This window comes from Talpa europaea, assembly GCF_964194135.1.
Source record: "Talpa europaea genome assembly, chromosome: 12".
NCBI classification, from domain to species: domain Eukaryota; kingdom Metazoa; phylum Chordata; class Mammalia; order Eulipotyphla; family Talpidae; genus Talpa; species Talpa europaea.
The window spans coordinates 22,470,254-22,487,856 of record NC_140079.1 but is presented as its reverse complement, the minus strand read 5'-3'; the positions used below and the strand labels follow the sequence as shown (position 1 = coordinate 22,487,856).

General features: G+C 43.5%; 1 protein-coding gene across 3 annotated transcripts; it reads left to right on the top strand.

The window, feature by feature from the left end:
- Positions 1–414: 414 nt before the first annotated feature.
- Positions 415–5,199, top strand: HSPA8 (heat shock protein family A (Hsp70) member 8; the record flags this gene model as incomplete). Of its 3 annotated transcripts, XM_084249445.1 has the most annotated exons (9): positions 415–436; positions 1,454–1,663; positions 1,994–2,199; positions 2,457–2,609; positions 2,690–3,245; positions 3,474–3,676; positions 3,890–4,088; positions 4,267–4,499; positions 4,781–5,199. In XM_084249445.1, 9 exons carry the CDS (start codon positions 415–417, stop codon positions 4,964–4,966), a joined length of 1,968 nt encoding a protein of 655 aa, XP_084105571.1. In that variant the 3' UTR covers positions 4,967–5,199. The 3 variants fall into 3 exon arrangements, with proteins under 3 accessions (XP_084105571.1, XP_084105572.1, XP_084105573.1); XM_084249446.1 differs by lacking the exon at positions 415–436 and having other exon boundaries at positions 1,459–1,663; positions 2,514–2,609; XM_084249447.1 differs by lacking the exons at positions 415–436; positions 4,267–4,499 and having other exon boundaries at positions 1,459–1,663; positions 3,890–3,971; positions 4,869–5,199.
- Between the last annotated feature and the right edge of the window lie 12,404 nt (positions 5,200–17,603).

Genomic DNA, 17,603 nt, shown 5'->3' with positions numbered 1-17,603 from the left:
CGTCTGCAATACAGGGGGGTTTAGGGGGGGAGACAGAGCTGAATGAGGACCCGGGTGGGGGAGGGGCGCAACAACCTTCGCGGCCATTTTGTCCTCGCTCCACTTCCGTCTTCTCTCTCGGGCTACCAGGCCGACCCCTCCCTCCAGGCCCTGCGCTCTTCCTCCCTAGTTCGGTACACAACGAGGTCGCGGCTACGGCCGCGGTCATTGGCTGATCGCACGTTCGCCCGCCCCGCTTTCTCCACCTCCTTCCGTCCCCTCCCACCGGCCCCTTCTGGGGGCGCAGGCGCAGAAGCGCACGCTCCCTGCTCCCTTCCCCCTCCCCCCGCCTGGGGTGACTGAGGACTCCCGCGCGCGGGCTCCGTCAGCCCCACCCTCGCTTTCCCCGGGGCCGTTCGGAGAGCGGGGGCGGGAATGAAAGTTCCAGAACGCTGCGGTGAGTGCGTCATCGCGAGGCGGGGTAGGTTGGGGGCGGGAGGGGGAGAGGCTAAAGGAGTAGATCTGGTTAGTCATTGGGCATTGTAGAGGGAGCCGCGCGCTCATTGGTCGACGGACTGTGATGGACAGTGGCAGGGGCGGGCCCCTTCTGGAAGGTTCTGAGGCAGGGTATAAGAGACAGGGTGGCGGGCGGAAACCGGTCTCATTGAACGCGGCGGCGTCTGTCCAGGCTGGTGTTTTCTTCGCCTGCTGAGCCGGGCCTACACGCTAGGTAAGGCCTCAGCCTTTTTAGTAAAGGTCCTTGGTGGGTAAGCGGAGAAACAAGCCATTTGGGCCGGGCCTGGAGGGTTTGTGGGAGCTCGGCGGTTTCTGGGACCCTCACGTAGCAGCGTGCGGTGAGCCTGGTGCCCGGCTACGGCGTTTTACTGCATGTGGGAGGTGGCGGCCCTGAGCTGCGATGGGAGTGAGGCTTGTGGTGTGCGGGTCCCCATGGCCGCCGGCGAGTCGGCAAAGGGCCGCGCCCGCGCGGGGGTGGGGAAAAGGGCGCCGCATCCGCTTTGTCGGGGTTCGGGAAGCGAGCCAGCGTTCCCTGGCTGCCGGTCCAGGCCAGTCCTTAGATCTTGAAACAGGGAGGTGCAATGGCGTGTGCTCAAGGTGGGGGAAGGGGCTTTAGCGCACGTTGCAGGCGGGCCTTGTTGATTCCCGGGTTGTAGGGAATTGGGGGGAGATAACTCAGTTGTGAGCTGAGGCCACGTGCTCCAAAATGTCGCAGGCCCCTGCCTTCAGCGGGCCCCGCCGCTGTTGGCACGGCAACTAGACTGCGGCATTACTGTCCCTGGCCCTCCCGCGTGGTTACCTCTGGCAAGGGTAGTGTTTTGGGGGAAGCTTATTAAGTGTTACTTGCAGGGTGGAGTCAGGCCTGAAAGCCCAGCCTAAGTTTTCAAGGAGACAGTGACACACACTTCGGAGTACTTACCGTCTTTCTAAACTGTGGCTTTTACCCCCCCCCCCCCAGCAACCATGTCTAAGGGACCTGCCGTCGGCATTGATCTTGGCACCACCTACTCCTGTGTGGGTGTTTTCCAGCACGGGAAAGTGGAAATAATTGCCAATGATCAGGGAAACCGAACCACCCCGAGCTATGTCGCATTTACTGATACCGAACGACTGATTGGTGATGCTGCCAAGAATCAAGTTGCAATGAACCCCACCAACACGGTTTTCGGTAAGCCTCTAGTTTTACATAAAATTATGGCACGAGTTTAAGTAGGCCAGAAAGCATGTGATTTGTGAAGTGGCCAAGAAAGGCCCTCGAATAGGAAAAACTATTTTAAGAGTTCAGTGTACTTGCACAGTTCTTTCACAACTAAACTGGGAGCTAGGAACTCGAGGTATTTTGGAATAATTGGAAATAAATTGGGTGAACTTTTGCCTAGTCCTCTGTAAAGTCACTTAGGATGAGCTTTGGCTGATAGGCCTCAGGTCTTGAAATGGGGCTTTGGTTTTTATATTGGAAAGATGTATGTAGAAATTAACTACGTGTTACATTTTGCAGATGCCAAACGCCTGATTGGTCGTAGATTTGATGATGCTGTTGTCCAGTCTGATATGAAGCATTGGCCCTTCATGGTGGTGAATGATGCGGGCAGGCCCAAAGTCCAAGTGGAATACAAGGGAGAGACAAAAAGTTTTTATCCAGAGGAGGTGTCCTCTATGGTTCTGACAAAAATGAAGGAAATTGCAGAAGCCTACCTTGGGAAAGTAAGTAGTACAATTTAACAGGGAAGTTTGACTCATCTGAGAACACAAGTTAATTATACCTTATAGCTATCAAATTGGATGATAATGCTTATTTTTAACATTAAGGGTGAAATATCTGGAGTTAAGTGCCCAAGTGTGTAGAACATGATTCATGATGATGCTGATAGATTGTATGCAAAGTTGTATGGTATATACTGATGTGCTTACAGAATTGTAATTTAGTTATGATTTTATTTTTTGCGCTTTTCTCATTGTAGACTGTTACCAATGCTGTTGTCACAGTACCTGCTTACTTTAATGACTCTCAGCGTCAGGCCACCAAAGATGCTGGAACTATTGCTGGTCTCAATGTACTTAGAATCATCAATGAGCCAACTGCTGCTGCTATTGCCTATGGCTTAGACAAAAAGGTTTGTACATTTGTAGTATAAACCTATCTTTACAAGTTAATTTCAGATACTCAGATAACGAGTAATTTGTTTAACGACAGGTTGGAGCTGAAAGAAATGTGTTGATCTTTGACCTAGGAGGTGGCACTTTTGATGTGTCAATCCTCACTATTGAAGACGGGATCTTTGAGGTCAAATCTACAGCTGGAGACACCCACTTAGGTGGAGAAGACTTTGACAACCGAATGGTCAACCATTTTATTGCTGAGTTCAAGCGTAAGCATAAGAAGGACATCAGTGAGAACAAGAGGGCTGTCCGTCGCCTCCGTACTGCTTGCGAGCGTGCTAAGCGTACGCTCTCTTCCAGCACCCAGGCCAGTATTGAAATTGATTCACTCTATGAAGGAATTGACTTCTATACCTCCATTACCCGTGCCCGATTTGAAGAATTGAATGCTGACTTGTTCCGTGGCACCTTGGACCCAGTAGAGAAAGCTCTTCGGGATGCCAAGCTAGACAAGTCCCAGATCCATGATATTGTCCTGGTGGGTGGCTCTACCCGAATCCCCAAAATTCAGAAACTTCTGCAGGATTTCTTCAATGGAAAAGAATTGAATAAGAGCATCAATCCTGATGAAGCTGTCGCTTATGGAGCAGGTAATAACCTTCACTATTTTAGTTACAAAACACAGCCTCCAAAGGAGGCCCAGGCTAACTGATTACGCTGTGATGAGTAATTACTAAACATTCGTAGTTTCCACCAAAAGCTTTTCAGCTTATGATGGCCTAACTTCCTTGGATGTCTGAGCGATTTGAGATTTAAGACTGGTTGTTTTTGTTTTTGTTTTTTTTGGGTAATTAAACTAACTTGTTTTCCTAATGTAGCTGTCCAGGCAGCCATCCTATCTGGAGACAAGTCTGAAAATGTTCAAGATTTGCTGCTTTTGGATGTTACTCCTCTCTCCCTTGGCATTGAAACTGCCGGTGGCGTCATGACCGTCCTCATCAAGCGCAATACTACCATTCCTACCAAGCAGACGCAGACTTTCACTACCTACTCTGACAACCAGCCTGGTGTGCTCATTCAGGTATGTTTCTGTACTACTTTGGCTTGCTTTTAAAGGTCAGATCCCTGAAGACTTTCGCTATGATGATGGATTCCACAACCATTCGTAGTTTCCACCAGAAATACAGTGTTGGCCAATTCCTTCCTTGGATGTCTGAGCGATGAGTCATGCTTGAGCTTGAACTAGTCTAGAGCCTCGTACAAAACCTATAGTAATGAATTTTTTCTCATGTAGGTTTATGAAGGTGAGCGTGCCATGACCAAGGATAACAACCTGCTTGGCAAGTTTGAACTCACAGGCATACCTCCTGCACCCCGTGGAGTTCCTCAGATTGAGGTCACTTTTGATATTGATGCCAATGGCATCCTCAATGTTTCTGCTGTGGACAAGAGTACAGGAAAAGAGAACAAGATCACCATCACAAATGACAAGGGTATGTGGTTTGCTTAAAAGAAGCATCTGTGGGTCAGCTTAACATTATTCCAAATGATTACAAGGGTATTATTTGGGAAGGGTCACCCTTAATTTAAGGCATTGCAGGCCAGGTTTATGAAGGATGTGTAGAATGTGCTTGGTTTAAATGCATACTTAAGAGCCCTGATCTTCAACAGGCCGTTTGAGCAAGGAAGACATTGAGAGAATGGTTCAGGAGGCTGAGAAATACAAAGCTGAAGATGAGAAGCAGCGGGACAAGGTATCTTCCAAGAACTCCCTTGAATCTTATGCTTTCAACATGAAAGCAACTGTTGAAGATGAGAAACTTCAAGGCAAGATCAATGATGAAGACAAACAGAAGATTCTTGACAAGTGTAATGAAATCATCAACTGGCTTGATAAGAACCAGGTAATTACTGTAGAACCAAGGGCATGGTTAAGTGCGGGGCTTGAGGAAAAATTAACAAGAATAGAAATTTATCAGGGTCACAATGATGATGAATGGTCCAAACATTCGCGGTTTCCACCAGAATCCCATGTGTTGGCAACTACCTTCCTTGGATGTCTGAGTGACTCAAGACTAGATGGAATGGCCAGGGTTTCCAGTTTTAATGAGACAGGCTGTTTAGTGTCTTTAAACATTAATGACTGCATTTTATAGTAATCAAAAGTATGTTTCTTTCCTCCCAGACTGCAGAAAAGGAAGAATTTGAACATCAACAGAAAGAGCTGGAAAAAGTCTGCAACCCAATCATTACCAAGCTGTACCAGAGTGCAGGTGGCATGCCAGGAGGGATGCCTGGGGGCTTCCCTGGTGGTGGAGCTCCTCCATCTGGTGGTGCCTCCTCTGGGCCCACCATTGAGGAAGTTGATTAAAGTAACCTGACCTAGAATTTAGCATTGTTCCACCTAAAACGTTGAAGGACCCAAATTTGTAGCAAATTCCATGGCAGTAAAAAGTTGGGCTGCTATAGTAGTAACTGGGCATTCTTGATACTTGAATATGGAACCATGTGCACAAGGAGAGGAAGCAAAGTAACATTGCACTTTATAAGCACTGTTGTTGTAAGTGGATGCAATGTCTTAAATAAAACTATTTAAAATTGGCATCACATGGTCATCTGACTCCCATGTTTCAAACCAGCTACAGCAAGCATATTTTCTTGGGTTAGATTTGTTTTGGGTGTTTGTAATCAGAACAGTGTCAGGTATTCAAGTAGGTTGCTAGGACTTCTAACATTGAACATAAAGGTGTTGAGTAGGAGTAATAGCCTGTCTAATCAAATGGGCTTAAAGCTAGAGCAGTTGGTGGGCTGTTTCATGAGTGGTTTTGACAGTATTCATACTACCCTTAATTGAAGATGAATCTGCTTTTATGAGCAAAGGTCTTCACTCAACGAGGTTATCAATGTGTTAGCCCAGAACTTAACAAGCAAGTTTTAAGTAGTAAATAAGTTGGACTACATGCCAAGATTAATTTTACAAAAATTGAGTAGTTTAAGATCTCTCTCCCCAACTGGGTTAAAGGTGGCCACTAAATTCTTAGAGCCTGGTGGTGGTAACCTGCCCCCTGGTGGTCAGCTTAGTGACCATGAATTCATGCAGCAGTTTCAGATAATGGTGCAACTGAGCCATAACTTGTAAGCTATGAAGAACTGGTTGCTCCTGGGTGACCAAGTGAGCGTTGCATGGTTATTAAAGTTCAACATCTTAAGTTAGTGTGCTTTACCGTGTGTCTTAACATTTTTAGTAGTGAATCTGGGTTTCAATTTGATTCTAAAATTTAGATAAATGGGTAAGCTAAAGCAAACTGGTGTTCCACAGCTTAAATGACCAAGACATTTCTATTCCTGAAATCCGAGCCTTGGTTAGAGAAATCTGGGAATCCAGAAGTAAACAGCCGTCATAGGTAAACTTAACTCCCATCAGTGGAATAACCTGAAAAGTGGAACTACTTAGTTGGGAAATAATTGCTGGGCCTGTGTAGTAGAAAATACATAGGTTTGGTGGCTGCTAAGAACTAGATAATCACCTCAAATTACAATCTAAAGAATGCCTTAATGTAAAAGGATGCTGATTTAGGGAGGAGGTTCCAGGCTTTCAAATTTTGGTAAACTTAAAAACCTAGGCTTTTTGTTCACTTAGGTCTGTAGATAGTGAAGTGTTAGCTCAATTTTAAAGGGTTTCTGGGATTTGATGCTTGAAGGTATTTTTTCGTTTTAAAGATAATTTTATTTATACATACAAGAACTGAGATGTAGACCAGCGGTATGGAGGGTGAGGATTCACCAGAGACAGTGGGGAGCAGAATGGGTAGATGTATTGAAATAACACTGCTAAGGGGAGCAGCAGGCCAGGTCTGCTGTGGCTTAGCTCTCTGGCCAGGGATTGAACTACCACAGTGACTGGTTGCTGAGACTTCAATCCTTGCACCACTAGGGAGGTCCTAGAAGGGTTTTTTTTTTAAAGGAATTTTGAGTGACTTAATACTTAAGTTCCAATACCATTCAGTTCCCCTTTAGAGTTCACTGTCAGTTCAGTACTTTGGATATTACACTTGGAGATTATCTTTTGCAAGTAGAAGTAAAGCAATTTGGGAATTTGAGAATTACAGTGATTTAAATCATTTTAAAGACTTACAATTTATACAAGCACTGGGTACACTCAGAAGCGTGGGAGGGTGAGAGAATTCACCAGAGCCAGAGCAGGGAGTAGAGCAGGCAGAATGTGGGACCCTTGCCGGTGGCCGGGGATTGAGGGGATGGAACTGGTGCTATAGAGGCGGCAGGCAGCTTCACAGCCCAGCGCTCAACCGCTGTGCCCCAGGGAGACCCGATTTAAATCATTTTAAATAACATTCCTCTGGGCTAAAACCTATTGGGAGTGGATACAAAAGCTGTAGAAGATATGTTCTAACCTTAAAATTTCTAGGGTAGTAGGAGAGACTGACATACACAAGATGAAGTAAGGACAATTAAAAATTGCAGAATGACAGCAAAACATGAGAAAACCTTTTAAGAGCAGTTAATAGAGGAAAAGGAAGATGCAGAGAAGGCAGCCATAGGAACAGCAATTTTTACCACATTGCGTTCCATAGTTAAATGGCTTCCATTTCTCTTTAGTCTCCTAAGCCTTACAGGAAAGGATGACTGGATGGTCTAGCTATGCATGCACAAATCTTGGTAATGTGGCAAAAGCAGTTTCTTTCCCTTTGTTGGGAATTATTATAAGGAGGTTGTAAGAGGGAATGTCATGGCCTATGTAGTTGGTTTTAAAGTTTTTTCATGAGAGAACTAGACTGGGGAAGAGAGGCCAAGAAATTCCCTGCCCTCAATTTCCATATTTTAAGACTTGCATGCTGGTTTCAGTTGCAATTTAGCAAGAGAATGGCTGTGTTTTGAGGTTTTTTTCTTCAGTATGACTCAAGTTTTAGTCAATAGCAAATGTACTTTGAACCTGCTTAGGCGAGTATTAATTTGCCTTTAAAACCAAGACAGGGGACCCCTTGGTGGTACGGGGGTTAAAGTCAGCTCTAAGAAGCTATCACCAGCCACATGGCATGAGTTTGATCCCTGAGCTGACCCACATGGCGCCGCAGACCTCTTATGTCTTAACCCTCTGCTCCCCTCAGCAGTGTATTTCAGTAGATTCATCTGTTCTGCTCCCTATTCTCACCCCCCACCCTTCTGGTTTACACCCCAGTTCTTGTGTGCATAAATAAAATAGATTCTTTGAAAAAATAATAAAACCAAGGCAATAGATTTACACACAACAGTATTATGATAATATAGTATGTACTTGTAACACAAACAATAGTGCCTACACACAATGCTTTGCCCAAACAATATTTATTGCACCTATAATGTTCTAGGTCCTATACTTCCACAGGAAAATGCAATCTTTTAGATACTGGTAAGGTACTGTGGAGTATTACTCAGCATTCAAAAGAGATAAACACATGCAATTTGCAACAACATGGATGGAGCTGGAAGGGATCATGCTCAACAAAATAAGCCAGAAAGAAAAAAAAATACCGGATGATCTCACTCATAGCAGGAATCTAGAAAACTTAAATAAGGGACCAGGAAAAAGAATATAAGAAAGAAAATGTCACAATCAACACAACTATGAACCAGAGACACTCTTTGGGGGTTGGGGGGCAGGGAAAGGAGGGAATGGGTTCAAAATATGGGGCTTGTAATTGTATGGGGAATATAAAAATAAAATTAAAAAAAAATCCATTTCACTGCAAAAAAAAAAATAAATAGGAAAAGTCGTATCTTGGGCCTACATGCAGGTGTGAGGACATCTTTGTCCACCAGATGGCAGTAGCTATTTAGAAAACAACTACCAGAATAACTGGGGGAAGCTGTTGGAACTAAGGTTTGTACATTTTGTTTGTTTCACAGATTGCTTAACTGGAAGCATAGAAATGCTGAGTAAGGAGGTCAGTCCTAAATTTTCATTTTCATGTTCATGTTCCAGACAAAGCATTACTTATTGAGTAAGTACCCTGCTTGGGGATATGGCTTTTCTGTACAGATCTCAAAGTACTTAGTGGGTGACCATGGTGGGGAGGGGGAGAGAGGAAATAGATAAAGACAGAGCTTTGAAACATAGAAGGAAAAAGATAAATCTCAGTGGGAAGAGGAAATAGAATTTCCTGATCTACTTTTCCTTGGATAAACCCCTGTGTTATTTTCCTCATCCCTCCTGAGACTTACGCTTGTGTGATATGCTTGAATACCCCACCAGACTTACACCCAAGAATATAAGAATAGATATCACACACTCCTGTGTTGTCAGTAGCTGTCATGTTATATGCATATAATTGTCAAATGAATGAATATAGAAAGGGGTGGAACAGGTACCGAAATGGTGGTAGAGTGTACTCCTTTTGGGTTTTATAATGACTTGATCATGATTATGACTTGAAATGGTGAGAGTGGTGGCTAGCTGAGCCCAGTCTCCCTACAAATCTTTGCTAGAGTTGCTTCTTGCAGAGCTGGGGAGTCAATATTAGAGTTGCATGCATGAGATGGGGAGGAAATGAGCATAGCTGCTATGCTATGCTACAAAAGTTGGCAATAACAGAACTGCTGAGTATTTATCCTATGATTCTTCAAATTGTCCCTGGGATTAGGGCAGTGTGGAATTAATAGGTGAGCAGAGGCAGTGCAGCTAATCTTTACAGTACAAGAGAACAGTCAGATGTGGTCTGCCTGGTGGAATGGGACCTGTCCCTATGAAGCTAGGTCAAGTTGAAAACATTCAGTGACTGCAGCCAGCCCAGAGCTCTAAGAAAAAGACTGCAAATTTTGACCTTGGACTAGGCAAGGATTTCTTAAATAATGACAGTAAAATCATAAGCAACAAAAGATAGGTATGTTCGACTTCATAAAATTTTATAGTTTTATGCTTCAAAGGATACTATCAAGAAGGTACCGAAAGATGATGACAGAATTGGGGGAAAGTATGCAAAAACACATGTGATAAAGGTCTGGTATCCACTATATATATAAAAAAACTTAAGAGTTCAGGAATACTTTAAAAGACAAGCCAATTTTTGAAATTTAAGACCTGAATAGACATTCTCCAAAGAAAATATAGTGGCTAATATGCACATGAAGAGATGCTCAACATCATTAACTATCAGTGTAATGCAACTCAAAACCACAATGAGATAGGATGTCTATAATCAAGAAGGGTAAGTTGACAAGGATGTGAAAAAAATCAACTCTGATACACTGCTGGTGTAAAGTGAGGCAGCCACTTTGGAAAACAGTGTGGAAGTTCCTCAAAAAAATTACTGTAACATAAAATTCCTCAAATATAGAGCTCCTCAAACATAAAATTACCTTATGACAGGCATCCCAGTTATGAACCCAAGAGAAGTGAAAACACATCTGCACAAAAATTTGAATGCTTACAGAAGGAAGCATTATTCATAATAACTTGTAAGTGTCAAGAACTCAAATATCCATCATCAACTGATGAATAGATACAATACAGTATATCCCCACGGTGGAATATTACTCAGCCAAGAAAAGAATGAAGTACTAACATGCTACAACCTGGATGATTCTTGAAAACAGGGCAGTCAAAAAAAGACCACATGTTGTTTGTGTGAAATGTCCAGAAGAGACAAACTGAGACAAATTGCCGAGGATTGGGGAGAAGAGCAGAATTTTGACAAATAGTTGCAAAAGACAGGGTATCATTTTGGAATGATAAATTGTTCTAATTGATTGTGGTAATGGCTGCACAATTCTGTGACTATACTAGAAATATTGAATTGTATACTTAAGATGGATGAATTGTGTTATGTGAATTTTTTTTTTTATAAATATTTATTTGTTTGTTTGTTTGTTTATATAAGCACTGGGTACAATCAGAAGCATGGGAGGGTGAGAGAGTTCACCAGAGCCAGAACGGGCAGCAGAGCAGGCAGAAGGACCAAAGCACACTGCTGAGGGGAGCAGCGGGCGGCAGGAGAGGTCTGCTCGCCATGTGGGACCCTCCTCCAGTGGCCTGGGAGCAGCTGGGGATTGAACCAGCGCTGTAGAGGCTGCGGGCAGCTTCGCAACCCAGCACTCAACCACTGCGCCACCGGGGAGGCCCTGAATTTTTTTTTTTTAAGATTTATTTATTTATTTATGCATGTAACAGCGGAGTACAGGCCAGAGATGCAGGGGGTGATTCACCAGAGACAGAGTGGGGACCAGAACAGGCAGATTGACCGAAGTACACTGCTGAAGGGAGCAGTGGGGTGAGTTAGGAGAGGTCTGCTGTGCCATGTGGCTTGTGCTCCCTGGCTGGCTGGAAATCGAACTTGTGCTGCAGAGGCTGCAGATAGCTTCATAGGTTGCGTCTTAACCCTTGTGCCACCATGGAGGCCCCTGTTATGTGAATCTTATCTCACTCAGGCAGTTCTATAATTTTTTTAAGATTCACAAAGAAGGGAGCTCTGCTCCGAAGACTGCCCATCCGTGTCTACACAGGTGTCTCTCTTTTCTCCTTCTCCTTTTCCTAATAAACTTGTCCTTTGAAAATGTAAAAAAAAAAAAGGTTCAAAAGGAAGCTACGGAACTGGCTTCCCTAAAGGAGGAGAGAATATGTATATGTCCTGCTGTGGCAATTGGGAAGTTGGGTGAAGAAGAAGCACAGAAATATATGACATTCTCACCCTTAAGGAATTAAGTCATCATGTCTGGATATTATTTTTCTTACACCACCCCCATGACATAATTGACCTTATACATTGTGTAGATTTAAGTTGTAGAAAAATGTGTAGATTTGAGACACATACTGTGAAATGATTACCACAGTAGGGTTAGTTAACATTTCCATCACTTCACATAATTACCATTTCTTTTTTGTGCTGAAAACATTTAAGATCTATTCTTTAGCAGCTCTCAAGACTATAATACAATGCTTTCAACTGTAACCCCCATAATTGACCTCAGACGCCCAGAACTTACTCATCTTATAACTGGATTTTTGTACCCTTTGACCATCCCCCTTGTGCTGCTATTTTCTAATCTAGAAATGTTTGAGTATTTGTGGACTCTAAACCAAGCAGATACATCTCTCAAATCCAGGGGTTGAAAATATTAGATTGGACTGATAGAGCAGACTGCAAGCAAATAACCACTTAAATAATCACCAAAGGGCCTCCCCTGGTGGCGCAGGAGGTTGAGTGCAGCGCCGTGAAGCTGTCTGCATCCTCTGCAGCGCCGGTTCGATCCTGGCCGACCAGCGAGGGTCCCACATGGCACGGCAGACCTCTCCTGTCTCACCTGCTGTTCCCCTCAGCAGTGTATTTCGTCAGTCTGCCTGTTCTGTTACCCGCTCTGTCTCTGGTGAATCCTCTCACCCTCCTGTGCATCTGGCCTGTACTGTGGTTCTTGTATAAATAAATAAATAAATCTTTAAAAAAAAAAATTCACCAGAAACCTTTTTATTTGTTGTTTACTTAGTATTTTTCATGTTTTAACAGAAACCTGTTCTGTTGTTTACTAGATTATAATCCTAAAAAATTATTCTTTCTGAAGCTGAATATTTTTATTTTTATTTTTTTGAGAACAGAATAGGCAGGTTTATTGAAATAACACTGCTAAGAGAAGCAGTGGCCAAGACAGGAAGGGTCTGCTGTATTGAAGCTGAGTATCTTTATCTATGAAATGGGGTTTGTTATGAGGATTAAATGAGTCAGTATATGTGGAACACTTAGCTCTGTGCCTGACTCATAGGATAAGTGTTCAATGGGGCTATTATTATTAACTATTAGTACCTGTTATTAATGTTTCTTAAGACTGCCATTACAGTGTACCAAATCAGGTTTAAACAACAGAAACAGACTGACTCTTTCAGGAGGCTGGCAGTTGAAATCAAGGAATCAGCAGGGCCATGCTCGTGCCTCTCCTGGCTTCTGGTAGCCTCCATGATAAGGAACATGATGATAATGCAGCACTACTGTCACACAGCTGTCTTTCCCCTGTGTGTTTGCACAATATCTTCCCTCTGCCTGTGTGTCCAAATTAGTGCTTTTTATATGGGCACCAGTCATATTGGATGAGAGCCCACATTGATGACCTCATTTAACTTGATTTCCTCTGTACAGACCCTATTTCCAAATAAGGTCACCATCCAAGGTGGTAGGAATTAGACTTTTGCTATATCTTTTTAGGGATGGGGACAAAACTCAGCTCATAACAGTCACATTCCTTATCACAGAAGAGAAATCCCTACCCACCTTTTGCACAAAAATAGAAAGTAAGCCCTAGACAAAATCCAAATCACTATTCTTTTGTGTTACCAACAAAAAGGTTCCTTTACTTATAGTCTCTCTCTGAAACAGGTCTCACTGTTGGCCACCAGCTGTGGGCAGTGTTCCCCTCTATCCCTTACCAGCTCATCGTCCCTCTGTAGTACCAAACAATGCCTAATTCTATTATTTCCAGTGATTTCCCTGTGGGCAGCAGTTTATTTCTATCATCAAGTCTCTGATGAAATCTTTAGCCATGAAATGTTTAGTCCAATCCCACCAAATCGTGTATAGTGTTAACATGTCACAAGCTGCCCGCGGCCTGCATTATGTGGTAATTTGGAAGCAGGAGAGATGATAATATAGGGCCGGGCTTCTTTTGTGAGCTCGCATTAATGCTGGAGCTGGTGATGTCAATTGACAGCCCATCGATTTGGGCTAATAGTGCATGGAGGGGGCAGAATTGGGGCAAGGTAGGGAATAAAGGATATTGACAGCCGGTCACCAGGATCCCGGCAGCTTTTAATCTATTATTTCCCTCTTTTAATGCAACTTCTGTGTCAACTGCATTTACCTCTACCAGCTCTGCCTGCTGGGCTGAACTGTGAAGCCAGTGGGATGCCACGCCCAGAGTGGCCCAAAGTTCCCCAGTATTGATTCTTTGATGCTCTGGGGTGTGAATTATAATTATTTCATTAAGCCCTTTAATGGGTATCAACTATGAACCTTCCCAAGCCCAGGCTGGGGTGGCCAGGGCGAGGTCTGCATCATTAATCTGTATTCATCTCGTTGCCACCAATTGTCCTACCCTCAACTCTTTTTTTTTTCCTCCTATTATCGCGTCTATGGTTTTAGTGGGAAGCAGGTCGATCTACTCTCAGAGAGGAGCTGGGAAGGAGAGTTGGCTGATTTGGGGAGGCTAAGGTTGAGCAGATTGCAGCATTGGTTATTCACACTAAGAGACTTGCTAATCACTCAGGCAGATCTGCCCAGTTTTAGTTTGCCTGTGTAGGGAGGTGATGCACCTAACGTTGGGACAAAGAGAGATATCTTGCAGCCTCTTTCTTGTGGGGCTTTGAGTCCTGTTCCACACCCTCACTTAAGTCATTCATCAACCTTTCTAGAGTGCTGTGGATACAAAGGAGTACAATACACTCCCTTGTACCCTCGGACAGCTTCTGTTCTAGTAAGGGGACTCTAGTGGAACCAATGAATAAAGAAGTAGCAACCAGATGCTAAAAGCATTGTGAAAATGAGCAAAGTAAAGGGCGTATTGCAGGGAAAGGGCCTTGACCCAGGCTTAGGGATCAAGGAGGGTTTCCTGGAGTGGGAAATGTCTGAACTGAACCTGGAGAATGAGTAGGAGGTAGTCCTCATAGGAAAGAGGAGGGGCCTATCAGTCCGTGGAAACAACGTGTTTTAAGGGCCTGGAAGTGAGAGAAGTCTCCTGAAATTTTGGAAATGTCATTTGGTTATGCAAAGCAAGCACTTCGTGTGAAGTGGAAAAGTCCCTTCTCCAGTTCAGTTTCTTCAACTCAGCAGCCATTGCTGAGAAATCTCATCAAGAGTCTGAAGAAGTGCAAAGAATCCTAGGTGGAATTTCCCATCATTTTATCAGGTACTTTCTTCTTTTGTTTGTTTGTTTGTTTTTTAAAGATTTATTTATTTATATACACAATCACTGGGTACAGTCAAAAGCGCGGGAGGATGAGAGAATTCACCAGAGCCAGAGCAGGGAGCAGAGCAGGCAGAAGGACCGAAGCACACTGCTAAGGGGAGCAGCGGGTGGCAGGAGAGGTCTGCGCGCCATGTGGGACCCTCGCCCAGTGGCCGGGGATCGAACCGGTGCTGCAGAGGCTGCGGGCAGCTTCGCAGCCCAGCGCTCAACTGCTGCGCCACTGGGGAGGCCCTACTTTCTTGTTTTTACCAGACTTCTTTTAGACCAAGTATGATTTTTATTTCAAAACTACCATTCCCTTGTTTGATTTGTGTGTTGGTTTTGTTTTTCTTTAAAGATTTATTTATTTATGTGTACAAGAACTGGGGTACAGGCCAGAAGTGTGGGAGGTGAGAGGATTCACCAGAGACAGAGTGGGGAACAGAACAAGTGGATCGACTGAAATACACTGCTGAGGGGAGCAGGGGGTGAGTCAGGAGAGGTCTGCTGTGCCATGTGGGTAGCTCCTTGGCCGGGGATCAAATTCGTGCTGCAGTGGCTATGGATAGCTTCATAGGTTGTGTCTTAACCCCTTGTGCCACCAGGAAGGCCCCGTGTGTTTGTTTTAAAGCATGTCCACAATGCCATCAAGTTATGGAAATTAATATCTATCCCTTTGATATGGACAGGTCTCCGGGACTAAATTCTAATAGAGTGCAGAGAAAGTAACTCTGGTTAACTCCCAAATATACGTTACTAAGTTGATGCTGCTTCTGCCTGGTTCTCTGGCTATGCACTGCAGGAGTCTTCAGCTACCTTCTAGAAGGGAAGTGTGGTACCCCCTGAGGCCCCTATCTAGAAAGACCACAGAAAAAGAGAGATAAGCTTGAGGAGTCCCAGCTATTGAGTGGTCTTAGCCTAGGCATGAGACACATGAGTAAAAAAGCCATGGGGATGATCATAGCCCCAGGCAACACCTTACTGCATTCTCATTCAGGGAGAGACTCAGTAAGAATTGATCAGCTGCCCAGTCAACCCCCAGTTAGTCAACAAAAATAAATGATTGCTGTTGTTCTAAGCTACTGTTTTAGGATGTGTTACACAGTGGTAGATAACTGAAACAGAATTGGTTAAGTTTGCGTTTGTTTACATTTACTACAATTTTATAGTAAAAATGTAATCATCAGGGAGTGTCTCCCAACTTTGTTTTTTAAGTTTGTTTTGACTCTTTTAGAGTTTTCATTTTTCCACATAAATTTTAAAAACGAACACAATTTCTGCCAAAAAAAATTTAGCTTGCTTGGGTTATAATCGGATCAAATTGAATAAAGTTAACATCTTAACAATATTAAGTCCCGATCCACGAACATGGTTTATCTCTCCATTTATTTCAATCTTTCATTTTTGTTGGTGTTATGTTGTAGTTTAAAATGAAAAAAATATTGTATGTCTTTTGTTAAATTGGTTTCTAATTACATTTTTTATGCTATTATAAATGGAACTGCTTCTGAATTTCATGTTCCTCCTGGCTAGCTGGATCCCTGGTAAGTTCCTCTGTTAGGGGACATCAAAGGGAGACTGGAAAGCAGGAAGAAGCCTAAAAGACTTCCATTTTCTTTGCTGTCACTTATGGTATCACCCTGCAGTGGCTTTCACTATGATGATGGCAGTCAGTTCTAGTTTCCAGCTTTTTTTCCCAGGACACTCACAACAAATATCACTGTGCTCCTGTAGAGGTTGTCAGCATTGAGTGAAACTACTTTCCCAGAAGTCTGAATCCCAGCTTCACGGGGCTGTCCTCCAAACTCTGAGGCAACAGTAACAAACAAGCAGCATCCCCTCCTCAGAGGTCTAGGTCCCTACCTCATGGATCCTTCCTCTAAGTTTCCATGCTCCTGCAGCTCCTCCTCTTCCCTTTGTGCCCCTGCTTTAGAGGTGTGACTGCTTCCTAAAGTTATCATCTCTATACCACTCTGTGTCATCTCTGTACCTCAATTATCCGGTACCTGCTTAGCTAGTTTCTCATTAGAAATTCTCTCCACTGAGACCTGTAGTGTGGTTTCTGATTCATTAACTGGGCCCTGATATAATTTCGATTAAGAAAGCAGTTATTACAACCAATTTATTAAAAACTAAATGCATGGCTTTTTACCAATCTTCATTTCAGAGCTTATAAAATCTTCATATCAGAAAGCATGGAATCACAGAGTTTGTAGACCTGGAAGTATCCTTAGACATCATTTATTGTATTGCATTATCTTATTGAAGTCAGGAAAATTTACTGGCTTACTAAAGAGCATATTACTACATTTAACATACATAGTTTTTGCTGCATGTCAGGCATTGTTCTGAGCACTATGATAAATATCAACTCATTTAAACCCACTAACAACATTCTCAGGCAGGTACTATAGTTGTTTACCCTTTTCTAGAATAGGAAACTGAGATATAGAGAGTAACTTATCCAAGGTCATGCAGATAGTACAATGAAATTTGGACCAAAGATTTATGGCTCGAGTTCCTACTTTTAACTGTGTTCTCTCTATGCTGCTGTTAACCAGTAGCCAGGCTAGTGAAGGGGGGGAGTTGCATTAGATTATTTCTAACTTCCCTTCAGAATCCCAAGTCAAAACCATCAGCACATCTCTACTCTCTGGGGCCAGGCAGCCTGACTGCACAATCATTTCCCCACCTTTTCATTTGCAGCAACCTGCCGCTGGTTGTTGGGCAGCCACAGCTTAATTTGAACAATTGGGCTGTAGTTTCCCAAGGAAAACAGTCCGGGCGCCTCAGCCATCCATCAGTATTCTCTTCAGTCCCCCGACAGCTGCTCACTGCGGGCTGGCTCAACCTGCACTGACCTCATCTTCTCACACAGAGCAGAGGAGGATTTGGAAAAAATTAGTTATATTAGTGACTCCCCGAAACACTCCGTTTACTTGTGATATGACAAATATTTCAGCCATTAGGATCTCTCTGTCTCTTATCATCTTAAATGCACTCACTTACATTCCAAATCACTACTTAATTTAAAAGCCTATTTGTTGAGATTGTCACAGGCCCAGGGAAAAGGAGACACAGACACTCAG